General features: G+C 47.2%; 1 protein-coding gene across 2 annotated transcripts in view; it reads left to right on the top strand.

Moving 5' to 3' along the window:
• Positions 1 to 22,403, top strand: part of PPL (periplakin) — a 261,709-nt gene extending 239,306 nt beyond the window's left edge. For both annotated transcript variants that reach the window (XM_069646041.1, XM_069646043.1), the window contains exon 22: positions 13,518 to 22,403. In XM_069646041.1, coding sequence (XP_069502142.1) covers positions 13,518 to 16,184 — 2,667 coding nt within the window. In that variant the 3' untranslated portion in view covers positions 16,185 to 22,403. The remainder of the gene's footprint in view (positions 1 to 13,517) is intronic.
• Positions 22,404 to 24,555: the final 2,152 nt, after the last annotated feature.

The raw sequence follows: 24,555 nt of genomic DNA, 5'->3' as shown, positions 1-24,555 counted from the left end.
GATAAGGTCTGTTTTGAAACAGCTTGACCCAATTTTCTTCCGGTATACCCAATAAAGAGTTGATCATCCCCTCTGAGCTTGGAGAGCCTAGAAATATAGAAGCTTAAAGCTCTTCTAGGGTCCAACCTACAGAGCGTTTCCTCCTCTTTACCAGGATGCGGCAGGGGTAGAACACCAGCAGAATCATTTTCTGATTCAGATGGAAATCAGATACAACGTTTGGTAGGAAGGATGGTTTTACCCTAAACACAACCCTGTCCTTGCGGAACACGGTATAGGGTGGCCTGGAAGAAAGTGCCTGCAACTCACTCACTCTACATGCAGATGTCAATGTGTCCAATAATATGGTTTTAAAGGTTAACAACCTCAGTGGGCATGTGTGCAAGGGTTCGAATGGGGCACACATTAAAAACTTTAGAACCAGATTAAGGTCCCAAACTGGGACTTGAAAGGAAGAAGGTGGGAACACATTTGTGAACCCTTTTAGGAATTGAATCACCAAGGGAATTTTAAAATAAGAGCATTCTTCCGAAGAGCGCTTGAAGATGAAAAGTGCTGTCAGGTAACCTTTGACGGTCCCAACATTGAGATCTTTATGTGCCAATGATAAGAGGAAAGATAACACCTCTGGAAGTAAACATAGAAAAGGATCAACATTCCTTTCCCTGCACCAGTTGCAAAACTTGTTCCAACTGCAACGGTACAGAGACTTTGTTGCTGGCCTTCTTGTATAAAGCAACACCACCATGATGTCATCCGGGAGGTCTCAATCCTTGCATCTTAGCCTTTCAGAAACCAAGCGTGAAGGTTGAGAGTGTTGACCTCTGGATGGAGAACCTGTCCCTCCCTTTCCGAGAGAAGATTCTCTCTTTGCGGAAGACGAATTGGAGGACAAATGGACATGTCTAGAAGGTCCGGGTACCACGTTCTCCTGGCCCAATCAGGGGCAATTAGGATCATGCAGCTTCCGAACCGTCTTAACCTCCTGATTACTCGAGGAATGACGGGGATCTGTGGAAATGCGTAGTGCCAGTGACCCTACACCTCATCTTTTGTTGAGGTAATGCATAGCCACTGTGTTGTCCGTCATTATCAGGACATTCTTTCCCCGTAGAGAGGCAGGAAGGCTTTCAGCGCTAGTCTGATTGCCCTCAGCTCCAAAAGGTTGATGTGTAGTTTGGACTCTGATGGAGACCAACGACCGCTGATTGTGAGACCGTTGGCATTGGCTCCCCACCCGTGAGTGAGGTGTCTGTCACTACTGTAATCTCCGGCCATGGTGGCCAACAAATGTTCTCCTTTTAGAATATTGTCCTCGCAGGCCCACCACAGGAGATCCTGTGCGACCCTGCTTGGAAACTGAAGCAGGTCCGTCATCCTTCCTGAGAATTGGGACTATTGAGTTCTCAGAGCCCATTGAAGGGATCTCATTCTCAGGCGGGCTTCTGGGACCGGAAAAAGGCAGGATGCCATGAGGCCGAGCATCCTCAATAAATCGAAGGCTGGAAGATCCTGGGCATTTTGAAATTTGGAAACCATCTGAAGGATGTCTTGAGCCCTTGCCTTGGGTGGTGAGCTCTTTCCCAAGGATGTATCTAATACTGCTCCGATGTATTAGAGCCGTTGGGAAGGTGTCATCTGTGACTTCTTTGAGGGAGAAGCCCAGTCTGTGAAGGGAGTGGCATGTGACTTTGAGATGATCTAGGGCTTGCTCCGGAGAGCGTGCCCTGATCAGCCAATCGTCCAAGTAGAAGTAGACATGAATCCCCCCTCTCCTGAGATACGCTGCCACCACCACCATCCATTTGGTGAAGACCCTTCAGGAGGAGGTCAACTCGAATGGCAGGACTCGAAACTGATAGTGCTTCCAGAACCTAGGCATCTGAAGTAATGTCTCGCCATTCTTGCAGATGCTGAGACAGTCTGCCCCCACTGGTGTTTCGTGACGCAAGCTCTCAAAGCGGTTTTGAGGTAGTTACTGCAGCTGCTGATGGCAAAGAATGTGCAGCTGGGGCTGGCTTTGCACTTTTACCTCATCCACCATGAAGGATTTTCCTTTGGCCTCTTGACTGGCCATTCCTCTCGCCTTTCCAAACAAGGACTAGTAACGATAAGATTGTCCCCTCCAAGATTGTCCTGATGAACGAAAAAGGCTGAGGTTGCCTAACAGCGGCCCCTAAAAATTTTACAGCCGCCTTTGAGGTCTGCAACCTCTCAAGGCTCTCGTCAGCCTTGTTGTCAAAAAGGTGAGACCCATCAAATGGCATGTTCATGAGACTGCACTGCACATCTGGTGGAAAACCCGACTACCGCAACCATGAAAATCTGCGCATAACTGTGCTAGTAGCCATGGACCTGCTGATGCTTTCTGCAGTATCCAATCCAGACTGCATGGCTTCTTTGCCATCCTTAACGATAGCTAGGAAGCCGTCCCTTTCCTCCCCTTCTGGTATGTGCTCCGCCATGCCATGGAGATGCACTCCCATAGAGTGTACAAAAATTTGGCTAAGGCACATGTGGAGTTGGCCGACTTCAGGGCCATATTTCCAGCCAAAAATACCTTGCACGCCCATCCATCCACACGCTTGTCGTCCCTATCCGGAGGGATCGTAGGGTACGCTGCTTTGTTAAATTTAGCTGTGGCTGCCTGGACCACCAGACTCTCGGGAGTGGGGTGTTTGGACAGATAGTCGCTACTGGAAGGGCAGCATTCTCTAGTGAGGAATTTATCCACAGCCGGGATAGAATCCGGGGACTCCCAATATTTTGCCTGTGTCTGTAGGTGGACCTTGGTCTAGAATGTCTGTGAGATCATCCTGAATAAATTGGGCTGGTGGTCTAGCCCTGCCGAAATACTCTACTACTCTTGACATCAGATGTCGATAAGAAGAGTCAGCGTATTCGCCTGGCTCTGTTTTGCCAAACTCAGTCTCTGGCGGTGTATCCACACCACTGGGATTGTGCAATGTGTCAATAAGGTCTTTCATTTTACTTTCTTCAGAGATTAAACACTGTGGCACATTAGGAGTACCAAACTCCAGACCAAAAGGAACCTCCTCTTCCTCAGATCTTTCCTCTTCTTCAAAAGAGATTTAAAGTACTCCTTCCTGGGCAAAGGAGTGTAAGATTTTTTAGGAGGTAGAGTCAGTTTTGTGGAAAGCTTTGGCTTAGCAGCTTTTTCTTTTGCTGCCACATGGTCAGAGGACTGAGTTGAAACCTTAGAAATCTTCGGCGCCAATGGTTTCGGTGTCAACGTCAACAAGTGTGTCGATGGCATTGATGGAAATGGCGCCGATGGCATTGAGGCTTTGACGACCACCTTCGAAGATTTTGACTTCGACATAGGAGTCTTCGACAGCGTTGAGGACCTTGAGCACTCGTCACGACTCGAGTGACTCTTTTTTATCCAAGACCTCGAAAGCTCTCGATAGGTCTTTCTTCGATCACCCGGGGTCGAGGGCGCGCAAGTGTCAGAACGGGAACGCTCTCGGCCAGCTTCCAAAGAAGGCACGGCCTTTTTTCGAAAACTTCTAGCATTTTCAGACGAAATGCATCCCACTCTGCAGATGAAGAATATTTAGTGCGGCACCTGAGTTTTCTGGGGTACTCGTCTGATGACGATAAAGATGGCGATCGGTGGTGTCGCCTCTTCGATCTCTTTGTCGAAGACGAAGAGTGGCAGCAGCCACTTCAGAATCTTGACCTCTTTTCCTCACTCTTGCGTCGAGAGTAACGATCTCCAGAGTTGGCGGTCGAGGATCAGTCAGTTTTGGTTTTATGACCCACCTGTAATTTCCCCTTCCTCTCTCGCAGGGCTTTATCCGTCATCGCCTGACACTTTGAGCAAGCCTCTGTGTCGTGGCCTTCTCCCAAACACCATAGGCACGATCGATGCGGGTCTGTTATCAACATTTTTTAACTGCATTATTTGCACTTCTTGGAACCCGAGCAAGGGGTAGTCGGGTTTGATGATGATGACATCTTCGATGATTTTCTGTCGAAGAACGAACTACGTAATAGAAATATACTAACGAGGCGTGCCGAGTCTCCGAAGCAACACGTTCTGTGGAAAAACGGAACTCAAGCCAACGGGCACCGCGCGTGCTACTTGTACACCCAATGACATCACCCTCGACAGAGGCTTTCGAGGGACATCGACTCGACGCCATCGACGCACGGCACCCTCTGCCAAGAAAATGTTTCCAAAGCAGCCGAAGCTGGACATGATTATCAAAGATGAGGAATACGTTGGAGGACACAATCCATTCGAAGAATGTATTCAGTGATTGCGCTAGAGGCAGGCGTGAGGGTTCAGAAATGAAAGCCGGACACAAAGTTGTCATGTTTTTGGCTTTAGGCTTTTATGCAACTTAAAAGGGCAGGTGAAAATGCTTTGCTGACCTTGTTCTAAAGAGGAGTTTCCCTACCTAAGAACCAAAAATTAAGGATCTGTCTTTGCCAGGATGTCATAAATCAAAAGCCGTACTTGTGTCCAAATGTTCTATCCTGACACACTAAAACAAAATAATAAAGTGACAAGGGAAATGTCTATAACATGATATTCACAAAAAGTGTTCTCAAATAAAAGATTAAATGTTCTCCAAAAATGGCAAAGACTTTAGTTCCAGAGGGGGATTCAATTCCCCTGGATTCTTTACTAGTGCCACAAATGTCTCTATATCTTCTTGGTGTCCTTTTGTAGCCCACAACAATACTGTTATAAAACACCTGTTCAGCGTTGCAGATTTCCTTCAATAAAAGTTGCTTCTGTAAACACAAGTGCCTTTTTTAAAAATAATGTCCTGCTTTGTTTAGCAAACACTGTTTCTGCTTGACACTCCTTGTAGGTTTTGCTACTTGCCTGGTCCCCTGCTAGGAATCTTCATGCACTTTCTATTGCTTGGTGTACTCTCCTGCCAGGACTTCTCTTGCACTCACAACTGCCTGACGTACTCCCCTGCCAGGACTTCTGTTGCACTCACAACTGTCTGGTATACTATGCTGCCAGGACTTCTCTTCTTCTACTTTAACTGCCTGGTGAATGCTTTGCAGGACTTCATGTATTTTATAGTTCATTTTTACTTTCAAGTAGCATATATCTTTCTTGAATTGGTATATCTACTTGGTTTCACAGTTTTCATATGCTTTCCCTCACATTTTCATTCACTTCTTAATGGGGTTCAAGTTGGCACTCTGCCTTTTTAGTTCACAAGCAATCCTCAGATAAATTCCCTTTGGCGCAGCCAAGCAATGCTCAGATGAATTCCCTTCGGCACAGCCACCGAAATGCCACGGTGTCCACACTCTGCTCTAGCAGACTCATTGATTCTCTGTAGCAGCTTCAGACTTGTTCGTGCATAGGTGGCATTCCTTTGCTGCTTCCTTCCCACTCTGGGTGGCTTTGACATCTGTCCAGGCTCTCCTGTGGATCCGTTCCTGCTCACTGGTTTCCTCTCAGCTCCCGGTAAGGACACCGCTGCTTCTGTTGGCTGCCGAACGCCCAGGAATCCTCTTGTGGTTCCTGTTGCTCTGCATTAACTCCTTCATCCACCTCGTCTCAGGTGGTTGCGGGAGTTGAGGTCCATTGATGGCTTTTGATGCACAATAGCTGTAGAGTCCTTGATGATTTCATATGCAGGATCAGTTCTACAAGAAGGAATACTAGAACTGAAAAGGGTTTTCTTATTTTGCATATAGGGAGAAACAGATACATGACAATAGGGCATTAGGGTATTGGGCAACAGGGGGTCTTCCTCATGGGAATCTGGGGATACCGCGCCCCATCCAATGAAGCCATAATGTCTCCCCGGTGGCTGTCTCCTCCCATGTGATCCTCCCTCATATAGCCACCCCCACGGTCAGGATCAGGTAGTGGCTGCTGTCCCAATGCCACATGGGAAGAGGTTATTACCTGGGAATCCATGATGACTCCATTGCATTGGATTCATCACACTGGACATATGAAACTGAACATTATTTCTTTTGATGATTGGATTGTGAGACTTTCTTGTGTCTAGGCATCATGGGAAATACTCCCTTTGATTTCTGCCCTCAGTGCAAGCATCAATTCCCTTGGATTGCTAAGGACTGGGTATGTAACTGGTGAATCCTGAGAGACCACAAGGAGAGTAATTTCTACACCTGTAAAAGGTTTAAGGGAAAGACATTTAAAAGTCACTAAGATAAAAGTTGAATCCCCCATGGTGGGCAGAGCGGCACCCGCAAGCGCAGCATGTCGGATGCACCAGCACCATTCTTAATTGTGCCGTGCATCCGACCTCCCCCCCATTCCCATTGAGCCCTATGGGACTCAAATGGAAATGGGGAGCATTTTTTTCCGGTGCCTGCGAATGGGCAAATACTGGGTCCGGCGGGGCTGGAATGCCCCGGTAATTGCCCATTCGCAGGTGCTGGAAAAAATCACAAGTTTGGCGGCAGCCGGACTGTTTTACCGGCAAGGTTACTGCCAAACCTGTAATGAGGTCCTGAGACTTTACTTAAATACCCACATAGGAGAGATCTAATTTGCAAATATTGTGACTATGAAGAGAGCTGCCTTTATATTCAATATTGAGGCAGAGGGGAAACATGAGGATGTGGCTTTCCTCTTTGAATTTCTAGATGAACCAATGCCTGTACACCATTATATTCCTATTCTGGAATCAGTAAAAACATAACAGCTATGACACACTATGTTGGCTCAAGCTGTGCTCAAGCACGTCAAGGAGTAACCACTGAAGGAGACAAGCCTGCAACTCACGATCCCCTGTGAGGACAACCTAGAACAGATTGTGATTGTAACAACTGCTTAGAGGAGATATGGAAAGCCTGCCCTGTCCTCGGAAGCTTCAACAGACAAAGCACGTGAGGAAAATGGGCATTAACTGCAGATAACCTACAGATAGCCAATTCAACAGTGTTACTAGGTCACTCTGGCTGTTCCAAGTGGGATGACATTGAGCCATATGCAAAGATGCTGGCAGAGGTTGCAAGGACCCAGGACCTACTTAAGGATTGCCAGAATACCTTGAAAACTACCATTGAGAACAGCCTAGATGCAGTAGAAACTGAAAGCCAGAAAGCAACTACTGGCTTAGTAGTCGGGGGATGTTCAAGGCTCGTGGTTGCTGGTTCTGGCCAGAAACTCGGCACAGCATTATCATTATGCTGTTTAACAGAGATAACCTGTCTTGTCCATCAGACTGTTAAGCAAGAAACTGTTTTAGGGGTCACATCTCTCATTTTAGGGGGAAACATACACACAGCAGCAAAACTCTTACCCATATGATAGAGACGAGACAACATCTACCCAATGGACAGATATTCTGAATAAGAGGCAGCGGTGGAACTGCAAGGGCAGCCAATCAATGACTCCAAGAGGTAGGTTTTCAGAACTTTTTTAAATCCTGAGAGAGTATCACAGGTCCTTATTGAGAGAGGGAGAGAGTTCCATTCTCTAGGTGCCCTCACTGGGAAGCTACAACCCCCAAATGTTGCCAGCCTGAATCATGGTTGTATGCATTTGTGGGGGTCTCCCGAGCATAGATGACGGGCCGGAAGATCAACAGAAAGTTGTTTCTTCAAATAGCCTGGTGCGGTGGAAGACTAGCATTTATAGGCCAGGCACAGGATCTTGTGTGAGATCCGGTGTAGCACAGGAAGCCAATGAAGCGTTTTCCTGGAAATGGAGATATGATCAAATTTACGTAGCCAAAGGCAGCATGAACAGCACTATTCTCCACGAGTTGTAGCGATTGTGTATTAGTTTTAGTAGTGCCTGTTACAGTAATCAAGCCTTGAGTTAACCAAAGCTGACACCACAATCGATCTGTTGGCAAATGAAATATGGATAATGGACAACAGTGCCAGTGAATTCAACATGAACACAGACAGCACACGGCACTTATTGCATAAATCAGGGTTCACACTACATGCAGAAAAACCAAGTCTAAGACTAGCACAATCCAAGAAATTAATGGGAACAGATCAGGCCTTCCTAGTGTCATTGGCTTTTCCATCACTGGAAAAGATGCAGGGTTTTCCGGTGACAGTTTCACTTAACCAGATAATACAGTCATAGGACTGTACGATGAGGACTGCAATGAAGCTGTTGGGTATGATGGCATAATGTCCAAAAGTGCCTCTGCCCACAATGATCACAATGGTCACAACTCAGAGACTGGGACGATCCAGGGGAATATACACAAAAGGTCATCCAACTGGGAAAATGGGTGAACAAACAAAACCTGTTAAGGGGATGTCACTTCTCGAGCTCTGTCCACACTTGCATCGCTAATCGAATGGGTAGCACATCTCCAACCCTTGGAAGTGGAAGGCAAGAAGACTCAACAACAAAAGGAGATGCACATCAACACTTTGGAACTAGTGGAAGTGTCCTGTCACTGCAACACTTCCACACAACAATAAGGAGGAAAAACATGCTAGGAAAAATAGATACCAGATAACTGCGATGATTTCCATAAATAATCAGCGAGAGCTGCACTCACACAATTTCTCTCTAATACAAAGATGGATCTTAAAAAGGGAAACCATATGGGTGGACAAATATATCTCAGGACTATAAAACTGTATGTCGGGCCATCTCAGCAGGGAAATGCAACAGGACCATACATGGGAGCTACATGGCAAGACACTTAAACCTGTTTCCATAGGTGGAGTACCACACACATAGACAGGTTAGCCACAAAACAGAATGCAAAATGGCAAAACCTTGCATGATGATTGCCTGAACAGGAGCTTGTGGGCAGCGCACTGTGGATCAGATGGTCAGGATAGTTGCATACTCTATTGCACCATCACCATTGGTAGACTTGGTAATACGAAAGATGCTGGAATAACACATTGACGCTCATATTCATTGCACCCACTTGGACGAGACAAGTGTGGTACCCACTCCTTCTAAAAGTGTCACTGGGTCATCCCAAAAGCCTGCAGCGTCAAGATGTACGCGCACAGAAACAACAGCAGAACTCACAGTCCAGTCCACATATTCTAGTTTAGCAGTCCGGTTCCTGAGGTCATAGAGATTGGACACATGCCACTGCCTCAAAGATGCATCAACATTTTAAGGAATTCTCATAAAACCAGCAAAATTGTTACTAGTTTAGTTAGCAAATGAGATAAGCTTTAGTGCCCAAGACATGGATTGAGTTTGTTGCAAAGCACATCATGGAATGTGGTAAAGTAGTTGCTAAACCTCCTCAACAGTAGCCTAGTGTGCAATTCACAGATGGTTTATCCTTTAGCTTTGGCATCAAACACCACATCACAGAAACAAATAACATGGTATAAAGTGTCAGTGGCCAGGACCCTCTTGTAGGTAGACCAGCACCAAGTTGGCATCTAAACACTGTAGTTCTACATAGGCTGATGTTTCAGCTTTCTGAACCCATGGACTTGAATCATCCCCAAAGGTTCAGTGGGACATCTGAGGGTCGAGGTGCATTTCCTAATAGCAGTAGCATCCATGGAGATAGTCAGTGAGCAGCAGACTCTGTCCATTGAAGAACACTGTGTAGCAGTACGCAAAGACGAGTCGGTGTTTAGAACATATCCAGGAATCTCATCCACATTCACCACTCAATTTCATGTGACACCAACAATTGAATTGCTGATATCCTTTAAAAAACCATACTCCGTTTCAGAAATAAGCCTGCACAGGTTGGGCATTGTTATAGCTGTCATATACATGGACAGGACAAAAGCCATTAGGAAAAACTAGCCAGTTTTGTATTGCATTTGGAATTGTGCAAGAGAAAGAGATCCTCAGAAATGCAGGCATTGCTATATGGGTAGCACACTGCATTAAATAATGCTGCAGGAGACTTGGTCATCCAGTACAAAGCAGACAAGCTAAACCTTGGACTCCGATGCCATGATCACACACCCCTGCCCTAAATCTCGAATGGCTACCGGTGGAACCAAGGATATCTTTCAATTCCCTCTGTATGGGGAATACTGGGGCCACAGGCATGGCTACTTCCAGAGTCAGGAGTCCATATACCACCCAATAAGAACCTTAAAATCTGCTTTCTCTAAATCACTCATCTTTGAGCGACTCAAGAATGGCACGTTCGGGAGCAAGACACTTGGGACCGAGCAGACCCATCTCTGGAATGCCCTTCCCCTTACTCTCGGGGGAGAAGAACACTGCATATATTTCTAGAAACTCCTCGAGACTCTGCTCTTCAACCAACTTGTTGATACTTTAATCGGGTCCCTGCTCGCTGTAGTGCTGCAGCTGCCCTGGCCTGCAAGGGACCAGCTCAGTGCCTCTATTAGCACTGATACCAGGATGGATGGGTGCCAGAGGGCCTGGCATTCTCCCTTACCACGCCCTGCACGTCTGCGACCATGGCTCTTCTATTTTTGCACATGCGTGTGCTGTTTGATTTTTCTTATACGTATCCGCACTTGTTCATACCTGTACCAAGGCCACTATGTTTTAACTGCACATATCCTCTTCCCATCCCCTGCCCTTACTGGGTCTCAATGTGACAAGTCTGTGAAAATGCTTTTTTTATAGTTTCCCTCTTCCACTGGTGGTGCCATGAAGGGACTGCGATGATTCACAGGTGGATCCTTATAAATCTAGTAGAAATAAATAAATGTACACTCCCCCAGAATTGGCTACTATAAAAGACAAGGGCTCATGACACAGGAGCTACATGCGCTAGACTCACTTTTCTTGCATAGGTACCACTAGACATCACATGCAAGGCTGCAACATTGAGTTTGATACACACGTCCACAACACATTACTGAATACACACACAGACAAGAGAAGACCCGCAGGTAGGACAGGCAGGGCTGAGAAATGTATCTGATAATGTAGCTACCCCAGCCCACCAGGAGGACATAGAGCTCACTAATCTATGCATAGCATGTGAACATGCAACAGATTCGCAAGCTGCAAACAGAACGCCTTTACCTACCAGTGGCAATCTTTTTGCAGCTTGTATCTATCTTAGAATCACAAGGCCCAAACCTATGAATCGCCCTTGTGCTTGGGGTTCCCCCTGCCCCCCCCCCCGTGCCAAGGCCTTTTTTGGTGATTTCGGTATTTCACCATTCAAAGCCTTCTAACATTTTCTCCTTCATTAACCCCTCAAGTGCCAAGGACGAGCTATCTCGTCCTTGGCACTGGGGAGGTAATCCCAAGGACGAGATACCTCGTCCTTGGCACTTAAGTGATGACTGAAAAACAGCAAGAGTTATTTATGTTTCTGAAACACAAGAGCTCTCACATATTTACAAAGGTCAAAAAAACTATTCTAGTGAGGCATCAACTTGAAGAAGCGTTGTGAGTACTCAGACAGTGATACTATCACAAGAACACGCCTGCTGGTGCCTAACTTTCAATTCTTGGTAAACACGTTGTAACACTCCAGACCAATGGCTAGATGGTGCACTATGCATAGCATGTACACATATAGTCGAATTAACAAAATACAAGTCTTACAAAAACATCACATTGAACAACTGCCATTGGTTTAGGATCAACGATAATGGGCACTGCTAATCTATTGGATCAAGACAGAACTTGTAGAACACTACTAACTCGTCATGCATGTTTAAAGAACAGAAACATTTGTCAGTCGATAAGAATGGTATTGGTTTTCATGTACAATAGCAAAACAAACGAGGTGATGGCTGGAAGGTTTAGAATTCATCTTAACATCTGGCATTGCTCTGGGCAACCCTCCAGACCATTGTTCTTCGCCTGCCAAGCCATTACAAAAGGGGAAAGACCATATGCAAATCAGGCTTGGTACCACCCCCAAAGGGGTAGTCCAGCCCAAACTGCTACGTCACATCCCTTCTGCACAAGACCACGAGCTTCCCCAGACATATTTCAGCCTTCTTGGGCGTCATTAGTGAGGAGTAGCTTGGGTCTCTAAGCCCAGCAGGCACGGGACCCACGTCTGGGCATACCCGTCCCACTCGGGGTGGCAATAGCAAAACAAAAGAGGTGATGGCTGAAAGGTTTACAATAAATCTTACCCTCTGGCATTGCTCTGGGCAACCCTCCAGACCATCGTTCTTCGCCTGCCAAGTCATTACAAAAGGGGAAAGACAATATGCAAATCAGGCTTGGTACCACCCCCGAAGGGGTAGTCCAGCCCGAACTGATAAGTCACATCCCTTCTGCACGAGACCACAAGCATCCCCAGACTTGTTTCAGCCTTGTTGGGCATCATTAGTGAGGAGTAGCTTGGGTCTCTAGGCCCAGCAGGGAAGGGACCCACGTCTGGGCATACCCGCCTCCTCACTGATGAGGCCCAACAAGGCTGAAACATGTTTGGGGATGCTTGTGGTCTCGTGCAGAAGGATGTGACCTAGCAATTTGTGCTGGACTTGTAAAGGCTTGGCAGGCGAAGAACGGTGGTCTGGAGGGTTGCCCAGAGCAATGGCAGAGGTTAAGATTCATTCTAAACCTTCCAGCCATCACCTCTTTGTTTTTGCTTGGTTTTCATGTACTACATTTCACAATGTTCTATTAGAGGTGTGATGACTAATTGCGATCATCCCAAATTGCTACCTGTACATATCTGGTGTAGTTTTAAATATGAAGTGATTTTCTAACTTCATGTCTAGATTCTAAGGAGTCAAGGTCTAATAACTAATGTAACCAATGGGCACCCAAGGTTGATTAAGTTATATCCTCAGTACAATTCTGCATTTCCATGCTTTTTACCCCGCCATCCCCACCACATTGAAGCGAAGTGTAAGTTAATGTAGCAGTGAATGAATGTGTGATGAAACAATTCTATAGGTAATTAAGCTTCCTAATCTTACATTCTTCCCATAGTAGCTGGTTTGTTGTTGCTCATCATTTAAGTAACACACTTTCCTCAATGTCTTACCCTTCTACCTTTCTGTAAGTTATTCCCTGACTTTGTCCTTTGCCTTTCCCCTCCTTTTTTATATGTAACTACTTAATATGCTAGATTTTGACCTCAGGTTTGTTACCCATGGTTAAGCTCCTATTTCCCGATTGGCTATTACTCAAAGATTTACCTCTTTATTAACTGTTGATAAATCGATTGTTTTCATAATGGTGCAATTTTCTTGGTTGATCATCAAGTTTGCTAGTAGTACCCATCTAAAATATAAACTGGTGGGAATCTTCTTTAATTTGAGCATGTGATTCCAGGTTAATTTAATTGAACTGCTAAGCAACCGAGACAGAATGTGTTTGGCGCTTCTTCAAACCTCCTCTAGGCCCAAGTATTCACAAAAGCATTCCTTCTGCGCAACCCCAACTGGGCACTGACAGAAAGTATTTTTAAAAAAGGGGAACTGCAAGGGCTCTTGTCTGAATTAAAATTGGTTAATGGTCTACATAATGGTCTGAATTGAAAGGGAGCATTTAGAGCGGTCAGTCCGAGAGGCACTATACTTGGTGCATTAACCGTTTTTTCATAATACAAACTTCTTGGTTTTTGCATCACTACACCTCCTCAATAATTGTTTTATTTCTCTTTAATTCATAGCAACCCGAGGAAGATATCATGCTGTCCTCTGCCCAGACAAGCAGGTCCGAAAGACCTGCAGAGGAAGCCTGGAAAACAGAGAAGAAACTGGAGGATGAAGTACAACGCCGCATTCAGTTGGAGAATGAGATTAAGACCACCCAGAATGAAATCCTTCTACTGCAAAACCAGAAGCCCCAGGAGACTGTTGTAAAGAAAGAACTGGTGAAGAAGGTCCCAGACCCCCAGCTGGAGGATGAATACTACAAGATCCAAGAAAGGGTGGCAGAGGAGCAGCGAAAGAACAAGTCCCTGCAAAGTGAGTTGGAGACCCTGAAACTCAAAATCCGAGCACTAGAATATGAGCAAAAGGAAGGTGGACAGGAATACGTGGTTAAGGAGGTCACTCGAATAGAGAAGGATAAGAACCAGCAGGAGGAATACCTGCGCCTGCGGGAGGAGCTGGAGGAGCTCAAGCGTCAGAAGGCAAGTCGGGAGAATGAGCTGGTACTGATCAGGCAACGGCTCACTGTGCTTTCTACTGAGAAGAATCGTGAGCAAGAAAAAATCACAGAGAAGGAGGTAGTCAAATTGCAGAATGACCCCCAGTTGGCATCAGAGTTCAAGATGCTACAGGAAAGCATGAAGAGAGAGACAGAGCTCAGACAGAAGCAGGAGGAGGAGCTCAGCCTTCTGCAGGAGAAGCTGAAACGCCTGGAGAAAGAACGGGCTATGGCAGAAGGCAAAATAACTGTCAAGGAAGTTCTGAAAGTTGAAAGGGACCAGGCCTCTGAGAGGGAAGTGTCTGATCTTCGGCGGCAATATGAAGAGGAGACTTATAAGGTGCGCACCACCCTGAAAGAAAAAAATGAGCTCATTCGAAAGATCCAGATCCTCGAAGAAGAGAGTGCTAGAGTGGTCATCCAAGAAAAAGTGCGGGAGATTGTCCGCCCTGACCCAAAGGCTGAAAGCGAATTGGCCAACCTTCGGCTGGAGCTACTAGAGCAAGAGAGAAAATACCGCAGCTCCGAAGATCAGGTGAATACTCTCAAGGCTGAGATGACAACATTGAAAAACAGAGGGACACAAGTGGAGGTCAAAGAAATCATAAAGGAAGTCATCACACACAAGACAGATCCAGAGGTGCAGAAGGAGCTGGAGAAACTCAGGGAGGAAATTGTGGACAGGACTCGTGTGATTGAACGTTCAGAACTAGAAATAGCCCAACTGAAGCAGGAGATTCAGACCTGGAAAGAGACCAAGCCCCAAGTGCAAGTGAGAGAGGTTGTTCAAGAGGTACTGCAGTATCGGGAAGACCCAAAAACCAAACAAGAGGTGGAGTCATTGAAGGCTGAACTGTCCCAAGAGCACCAGAAGCGTCTCGAATTGGAGAAGGAAAGGATGTCCCAGGAAGAGAAAATCAGACAGAAAGAAAGGGAGCTCTCCCAGGTTAGGGAGAAAGTCGTTCAGCAGGAGGTGGTGAAGTTGGAGGAAGATCCAACACTGAAAGCAGAAGTCAATTCATATTCCAGGAACATTGAAAATGAGCTTAAACAGGTAGATGCGCTACAGGATGAGATGCGCAAGTTACAGCGGCGCAAATCTGAGCTGGAACGGCAACTGGAGGAACTGGAAAGAGAGAGGCAGGCAAGAAGAGAGGCAGAACTGGAAATCCAGAGACTAAAAATAAGACTTAATGAACTGGAACAGAGAGAGCTGGACACTAAGGAGAAAGTTACGCTTAAGCAGAAGGTTGTTCTTCAGCAGGACCCACAACAAGAGAAGGAACACAACCTTCTGAAACTACAAGTGGAGGAGGAAAAGCACCGGAGGCAAATGTTGGAAACTGAACTGAATGCCCTACGCAACAAGGTTATCTCTTTGGAGAAGACAGAAGTGAAAGAGAAGTTGGTGTTCACAGAAAAAGTGGAAGTTGAAAGGGATGCAGAGACAGAACAAGAAATTCAGAGGTTGAAGTCCAGCCTGGAGGAGGAAAGCAGGCGCAAGAGGGAACTTGATGCGGATGTGGACCAGCTCAAGTCTCGGCTGTCAGAAATGGACTTTAATAACTCCAAAATGAACAAGGAACTGGAGCATCTAAGGGAGGAGACCCACAAACTTCAGCTAGAGAAGCAAAGCCTGCAGCAGGAGATCAGACACTTGCAATCAGAGATTAAGATTACTGTGATTGAAGCGCAAGATCTGAGAAATATGACACAGGTAGACAGAGGAGTGGATCTCGACTACAGATTCCAGTCATTGTCAAAAGAACTGGGAGAGCTTAAGAAAATATCTCGGGACAAAGATGCTGAGATCGAGACACTGCAGAAGCGTCTGGAAACCATGGCAATCAAGAGAGAGCAGCGGGAGAACCACCTTCGCCGCTCTATTGTGGTCATTGACCCGGACACAGGCAGGGAGATGTCGCCGGAAGAAGCCCACAAGCTTGGGCTCATTGACTGGAAGATGTTTGTTAACTTGCAAAACCAGGAGTGTGACTGGGAGGAAATCACCATTAAAGGGCCAAATGGAGAGTCATCAATGATTCACGACAGAAAATCAGGCAAGCAGTTCAACATTGACGATGCCTTGAAGAGTGGAAGAATCTCCAAAAAGCAGTACGATAGTTACCTCAACAAAGAGATCTCTATCCAAGAGTTTGCTGTTTTGGTATCTGGAAAGAAATAGGTCACAGACTCTTGCTGGTCTAAGACAAATGTAAAAGCCGTATGGACACAAAATAGGAACACTATTGACTCAGAAGGGCCAACCTACTCCAATTAGACACAGCTATCAGTGATGGCCTCTGATGGCTGTTCCCTAAGCCCCAATGGCTCGTCCAGAATGTGGGTTCTTTAGCCACGCTGCTCAAACACTTTAGTTTCAGTCAATCTGGTGAATACTGGGAACCTAACTAGCTCACTGGATTTGGCAGTTGTCCCAATATATACATATGACATCATGCCGGCCCGCCCCCTTTCAGCAACTTAAATGCTCTGTTGAATGCTGTCCTGGCTAACCAGATAAAAAAGCAATAGGTTCAAATACAAGAAGGACTGCCTTATGAAAGCATACTATGAAATGATTGCAGGACTATCAAAGAGGAAGCAAGTTGTTCCAAAGTTTGATAACCACTGGCTTTTTGAAGAGGGGAGAAGCTGGAGGTGCTCAGTTCTGTAGGACTTGTAAAAACAGGCAACTACTTGCCTGTGAAATATGGGTCCGAAGCTACCAATGGCAAATATCTGCGCCTTCCTCTCTGAACAACACCGGCTTACACGTGAGGAGCCAAACTCTGGCACTATGTGCAACTCCAAAAACGGTGCCAAAGTTCTCCAAGCTTGAAAAACTCACTCAGTCTACACTCAGCATTTGTTGGCCAACAAGATGGAGGAACTGTGTTTTTGCTACACATCGGAAGTCGATCCCATTTTGGAAATGACGAGACACTTGATACATTATCTTTCTGAGAAAGTGCCTTGCTGTGAAAACATGCTCATCTTATCTGTGCCTTTTCTTGTAGCTCACTGCTGGGAGCTTGCTGGAGGGGCTCCTGTTGAGCTTAGCTTTAAATGCCATAAGAACTGCATCCTCTGCACTGTAAGGACGCCGAAGGAGTAAAACCTAAGACAAAGCGAAACATTTTATCACCACATTGTTATGTGTCAGTATGTGATTTAGGGGTGCATTCTGCCCGCTGCCATAGACCGTGAGCCAACCCCAAGTTCTGGTTTTAAATTGTACTGTAATATGGTGCTGTCAAATATTTCACAGCAATGATTTCAACCGGCACATAATGAGATGGTATAATGCTCACAGGCGGCATTGGGTTGGCATGTTCTGATTACACGGTGCTACTTCATAATAGTAACAATCAGTATGATGGCTGTCCGAGTACAAAGAAAACGTTTATAACTACCCATTGGCCTCAATTCTGGCTATGCCTTTTTAAGAAGCATATTGTGTTTGAGAATGTCCCTCCACTATGAATACTATATAAAGTGAGGGAGAGGGAGAGCTAGTCTGTCTGGAAATTGAAAGATTTCAGGGTTGCCAGACGTGTGAATGACTGCCTCCACCCCACCAGCCTCCACCACATCAGCCTCCACCACCCCAGCCCTCACCACACCAGCCTCCACCACACCGGCCTCCCCCACAGCAGCCTCCGCAACACCAGCCTCCGCCACACCAGCCTTCGCCACACCAGCCTCTGCCACACCAGCCTCCACCACACCAGCCTCCACCCCACCAGCCTTCACCACACCAGCCTCTGCCACACCAGCCTCCGCCACACCAGCCTCCACCACACCAGCCTCCGCCACACCAGCCTCTGCCACACCAGCCTCCGCCCCACCAGCCTTCACCACACCAGACTCCACCACACCAGCCTCCCCCACAGCAGCCTCCGCAACACCAGCCTCCGCCACACCAGCCTTCGTCACACCAACCTCCGCCACACCAGCCTTCGCCACACCAGCCTCTGCCACACCAGCCTCCACCACACCAGCCTCCACCCCACCAGCCTTCACCACACCAGCCTTCAGCACACCAGCCTCCGCCACACCAGCCTCCACCACACCAGCCTCCGCCACACCAGCCTTCGCCACACCAGCCTCCACCACACCAGCCTCCACCACACCAGCCTCCGCCACACCAGCCTTCGCCACACCAGCCTCTGCCACACCAGCCTCCACCACACCAGCTTTTGAAGAAACCTGTCTGTCAGCAATCACCGGATTGTCCAAACTGCTGCTTTGGAGATTATTAGATCCTAAGTGACCTTTACAAAATGTTGGGAATGTTTAGGGCACTTTTTTCTTTAAATTGCACCAATCCTCTCTGTGTCCAAACTTTAACCACTCCACCCCACCCCGACACCATTTCTTAGACCTGGCGGCATTCCCCATCAAAGGTTTAAGCCCTGCAAATACAAGTAGAGATTATTCTCGAGTGGTGACTTCTGAACTGTAGGGTGCTTTTCTCATTCCCCTCCAATGTCATCACTGGCCTATTGGAATCCCCAGTATAACGACATCACCACCGGCAAGAGGTGGACACTTACACAGTGGATCAGCATCAAAGGGTGCTTTTAATGAAGAAATAACTGTTTCAATCGCAAAACATAAAAACCTTAGTAGTAATCACCATGTATCGAGATTCTGGTACTTAGTTCAACGATCTACTGATTTCCCTACAGACGTCCTTTGCATAATATCTGCATAGCGTTACTGGACATTAAAAGGCATAGGGCAAGGAATTCTCAAGTTGGCAGCAGGTGACCTGGAGCATCAGCTGCCAGCCCCCGGCTGGGCACTAAAGCACCTGCTGTTCTCTGTGCACCCTGAGGGTGTACAAGCCACCATCTGATAGAGAGCCATAATGTGGCCATATGGATCATCCTTTTCAAGGCAGTGCTCTTGAAGTGCGGAACACCCCACACACTGATCTGCTTCAGTGGGTGGGGATCACTTGCACCAGCCAGGCCGGACCAACAGCTTCGCTGCTTTGCATGGAATGAGGTCCTACGTTCTGCCTTGAAATTACGTTACAAGTGAAATGCATTGGTCATCTGCAAAAATCAGGGCCAGGAAAAACAAACATGTCAATGCAGGCTTAAAATAAGTGCTTTATAGACAAACACACGTGTATCAGTACAATGCTAGAAAAACACTGACTTTAGGCCAACGTTGTACTGAGCCTAGAAAACCCTGCATTAGTGCTGTCTTGTAAATGATGCCGCAGTTTGGAGCTATAATGTATGCATTACAGTGAGCCTCAAACACGTGCATTGATGCGAGCATAACGTGTTGTGCATCGGTGGTCGCATAAAGGTGAAAGTCGTGCATCTGTGCTGCTTTAAAACTATGTGCATCAGAGCGTTGGCTTAAAAATATGTTGGTTAAACCTGAACCAAAGAAGTGGGGGGTTCTGAAAGAGCACAAGAGCATGAAGATTTCTGGCACATCAATTAATCCACGCCATCAACACTTGTGGGCACAGGCTGCACTTTGGATTGTAAGGTAAAACCAGAGGCAGCTAACCCTGGAGTTATGCGGCATCCTCTGCAGCAAAAGGCGCGGCCTGGCCGATAGGCCTCGCCACAGTCCCAGCAGAAGGTGCAGTGTGCTATCACACGAGAGCAAAGCCAATCCAACCAATCTATGCCGCCACATCATGAGAATCAATGACTCCTCTCAGAGATGGGCCCGCCACAGTCCCAGCAGAAGGAGCAGTGTGCTATCACACGAGAGCAAAGCCAATCCAACCAATCTATGCTGCCACATCATGAGAATCAATGACTCCTCTCAGAGATAGGCCCGCCACAGTCCCTGCAGAAGGAGCAGTGTGCTATCACACGAGAGCAAAGCCAATCCAACCAATCTATGCCGCCACATCATGAGAAGCAACGACTCCTCTCAGAGATAGGCCCCACCACAGTCCCAGCAGAAGGAGCAGTGTGCTATCACACAAGACCAAGCCAATCCAACCAATCTATGCTGCCACATCATGAGAATCAATGCCTCCTCTCAGAGATAGGCCCGCCACAGTCCCAGCAGAAGGAGCAGTGTGCTATCACACGAGACCAAAGCCAATCCAACAAATCTATGCTGCCACATCATGAGAATCAATGACTCCTCTCAGAGATAGGCCCGCCACAGTCCCAGCAGAAGGAGCAGTGCACAGTCCCAGCAGAAGGAGCAGTGTGCTATCACACGAGAGCAAAGCCAATCCAACCAATCTATGCTGCCACATCATGAGAATCAATGACTCCTCTCAGAGATAGGCCAGCCACAGTCCCAGCAGAAGGAGCAGTGTGCTATCACACGAGAGCAAAGCCAATCCAACCAATCTATGCTGCCACATCATAAGAATCAACGACTCCTCTCAGAGATAGGCCCGCCACAGTCCCAGCAGATGGAGCAGTGTGCTATCACACGAGAGCAAAGCCAATCCAACCAATCTATGCCGCCACATCATGAGAATCAATGACTCCTCTCAGAGATGGGCCCGCCACAGTCCCAGCAGAAGGAGCAGTGTGCTATCACACGAGAGCAAAACCAATCCAACCAATCTATGCTGCCACATCATGAGAAGCAACGACTCCTCTCAGAGATAGGCCCCACCACAGTCCCAGCAGAAGGAGCAGTGTGCTATCACACGAGACCAAGCCAATCCAACCAATCTATGCTGCCACATCATAAGAATCAATGCCTCCTCTCAGAGATAGGCCCGCCACAGTCCCAGCAGAAGGAGCAGTGCACAGTCCCAGCAGAAGGAGCAGTGTGCTATCACACGAGAGCAAAGCCAATCCAACCAATCTATGCTGCCACATCATGAGAATCAATGACTCCTCTCAGAGATGGGCCCGCCACAGTCCCAGCAGAAGGAGCAGTGTGCTATCACACGAGAGCAAAGCCAATCCAACCAATCTATGCTGCCACATCACGAGAATCAATTACTCCTCTCAGAGATAGGCCCGCCACAGTCCCTGCAGAAGGAGCAGTGTGCTATCACACGAGAGCAAAGCCAATCCAACCAATCTATGCCGCCACATCATGAGAAGCAACGACTCCTCTCAGAGATAGGCCCCACCACAGTCCCAGCAGAAGGAGCAGTGTGCTATCACACGAGACCAAAGCCAATCCAACAAATCTATGCTGCCACATCATGAGAATCAATGACTCCTCTCAGAGATAGGCCCGCCACAGTCCCAGCAGAAGGAGCAGTGCACAGTCCCAGCAGAAGGAGCAGTGTGCTATCACACGAGAGCAAAGCCAATCCAACCAATCTATGCTGCCACATCACGAGAATCAATTACTCCTCTCAGAGATAGGCCCGCCACAGTCCCTGCAGAAGGAGCAGTGTGCTATCACACGAGAGCAAAGCCAATCCAACCAATCTATGCCGCCACATCATGAGAAGCAACGACTCCTCTCAGAGATAGGCCCCACCACAGTCCCAGCAGAAGGAGCAGTGTGCTATCACACGAGACCAAAGCCAATCCAACAAATCTATGCTGCCACATCATGAGAATCAATGACTCCTCTCAGAGATAGGCCCGCCACAGTCCCAGCAGAAGGAGCAGTGTGCTATCACACGAGAGCAAAGCCAATCCAACCAATCTATGCTGCCACATCATGAGAAGCAACGACTCCTCTCAGAGATAGGCCTGCCACAGTCCCAGCAGAAGGAGCAGTGTGCTATCACACGAGAGCAAAGCCAATCCAACCAATCTATGCTGCCACATCATGAGAATCAACGACTCCTCTCAGAGATAGGCCCGCCACAGTCCCAGCAGAAGGAGCAGTGTGCTATCACACGAGAGCAAAGCCAATCCAACCAATCTATGCTGCCACATCATGAGAAGCAACGACTCCTCTCAGAGATAGGCCTGCCACAGTCCCAGCAGAAGGAGCAGTGTGCTATCACACGAGAGCAAAGCCAATCCAACCAATCTATGCCACCACATCATGAGAAGCAACAACTCCTCTCAGAGATAGGCCCCGCCACAGTCCCAGCAGAAGGAGCAGTGTGCTATCACACGACAGCAAAGCCAATCCAACCAATCTATGCCACCACATCATGAGAAGCAACAACTCCTCTCAGAGACGACACTTGCAGGCTCTTATGTCCAGAAATATGTTACAGTAATAATCACAATGAGAAAGATTGGAGGTACACTTTCTCTGGCACTGATCACCCTGTCATGCCTTGCAATACCGTCTTTGCCCATGTTAAACCCGGCAGAAGTCTTACACTGGGTTCTTTATACACGTCTTTTGTTATTGTCTTTCTGTTCGGTTATATATATATCTTTGTATTAACCTCTGGCATGGGGGAACATGGGAAATATAAAACATGTATATTATTTATAGTAAACAAATAAATGTGCGGTGGGTTCGCTGAGCCTGGCCTCTGTGTTTCCTCTTGATCGTCTGTGCACTATGCCCCCCAAAGAGCAGCAGGCTGTCTAGGCGCCCACTCCGCGTGCCTCAGAGTACAGAGACATATGTTTGCAATCAAGCTTTGTGGGATGAGGCCACTTTAGTACCTTGGCATGATGTGGGGGGTGGGGAAGGAGGTAACCACTGCTGGCAAATCCCATCAGGTCATTGGGCATCTTGTGTGAGGCGAGGCGCCTCAGCATACCAGCATGAAACATGCCCTCTTGCGTCATGCTAACTTGGCACCTGCAAGGTTGGCGGCAGACACAGGATCCCAGCTGAGCATGTGCTTCTACACGCAGCGAGGTAAGCCTGTGATCAACAGAGAAAGATGTGGAATGTTAAATCCAGGGAACCTGCATCTCTCGTAACCAGCATCTGGGCGCCTTACGATGGAGGTTTACAACCGAACCCCGAGTGTATCACAGGGACACCTAGACATCACATTTAAACAGAGAGAGACTTTCCTGCCGACGTCACAGCACATACTTCTATGGGGGGAGGACCACCTAAGTTTAGAGTACCAGTGAATGATTACAAAGCCCTGAGCCCCATTTGCTAGAAACATGTATGTATTGCCAATCAGTATCCCTAATAGTGGTGCATCTGGAAAGCTCTGTGACTTTCCAAGATGATGCGCCAGTTTAGCACAGGGGGTTACCTCACCCAAGGCACAAAGGAATAGCTCATAAAATGGCGCCGGAGCGCACCCTTACCCTGGCACAATAGCAGTCCTAGTCTGGCAATATAGCAGCCCACCCTGGCTAAAAGAAATCCCAACATTGCGCAGAGCAGCCCAGTGCAACCTAGCACTGGCATATACAGCATGGCCAGCCTCTGCTCTGGCAGAAAGGGATCCCCGTGTTGGCACACGAATAACACCAGATAGGCAAAGGAAGAGCTCAGCCCTTGCACGAAAGTCCCGTCTCTGCAAACAGCAGCCCCGCATGGGTGGAATTATAGGGGGGGGGCAGGGTATTGAGGCAGACCTTGCCGTTTTTATTTTATTTATCTGGGATTTGTGCTGCGCTGCGCTGCACACCGTCTGATGTAACCTAACAGTACTTGTGAAGGAGAGGACATCAAATAATTAGTTAATAAGAAATGCTTCTGAAAACTAGATGCAGCCAGTATATTTTGGAAAAAGTGTCGTAGACTGCACCCATTGATCCCCTTTTTCAAAACATTTTTTGGGGGGAAGTAGGTCACAGTCAACTCTTTTCGCGTTATGCGAGACTTGTGTTACACATTTTCCAAGGCTACCCTTTGATTCACGCCTGCCCTTATAGACCAGCGGATAGAAATTGTAGCGGATAGAAATTGTAAAGTGGAATTGTAGTGTGCAGCGTGCAGAAGCACAGAGCGAAAAGTGTCTCAGGATAGCAGGAGACGAGAGAAAAATGACAGCCCCAACTCGAAAGAAAGAAAGAAAGAAAGAAAGAAAGAAAGAAAGAAAGAAAGAAAGAAAGAAAGAAAGAAAGAAAGAAAGAAAGAAAGAAAGAAAGAAAGAAAGAAAGAAAGAAAGAAAGAGAAAGAAATTAGTTACAGGATCCCTCCTTCGGGGAGGACCTTTAACCACGGGGGCAGGGGGTTCACCATGCAAGTGGAGTGAATTAAAGAAATAATTAACCACAGTAGTGTCTTTTGAACTCCTAATCCAGAGTCCCCTTCCCCCCCTATTGTGTGGCATCCCACTGGTGGCCTGCATTAGAGCCTTTAGTGTCACAAGAGAGCTTTCCCTTTATATTTTGAAGGTGTGCAAGGGCAGGGATGTGACTCCACCCCACGACCCCTGCTTTCCAAGACCCAACTGTCAGTTTCCCTTTTTCTGCACATCGGCACTATAGTCCTAATTAAACTGATTTGAGGGGACTGGAGAGAGGGGATATGGAGGAAAGGGGACTCTGGACTAGGAGTAAAGAAGTCATTGCTGTGAGTAATGTTTTCTTACTCCAATATCCGGTCTCCTTTCCTCCATACAGTATGCGCAATTACCCAGCACATGAACACACAGGTTGGAGGAACCTGAGCTGCACTACAAGAGAGCACATTTGTCAAGAATTCTTGGCTAAACACTGCACCATAGAATGAGCTAACAGTAATGCTTCCAGAAC

This window comes from Ambystoma mexicanum, chromosome 2p (assembly GCF_040938575.1).
Source record: "Ambystoma mexicanum isolate Mex_15411 chromosome 2p, UKY_AmexF1_1, whole genome shotgun sequence".
NCBI lineage: Eukaryota > Metazoa > Chordata > Amphibia > Caudata > Ambystomatidae > Ambystoma > Ambystoma mexicanum.
This window is presented reverse-complemented; position numbering and strand designations above follow the sequence as displayed.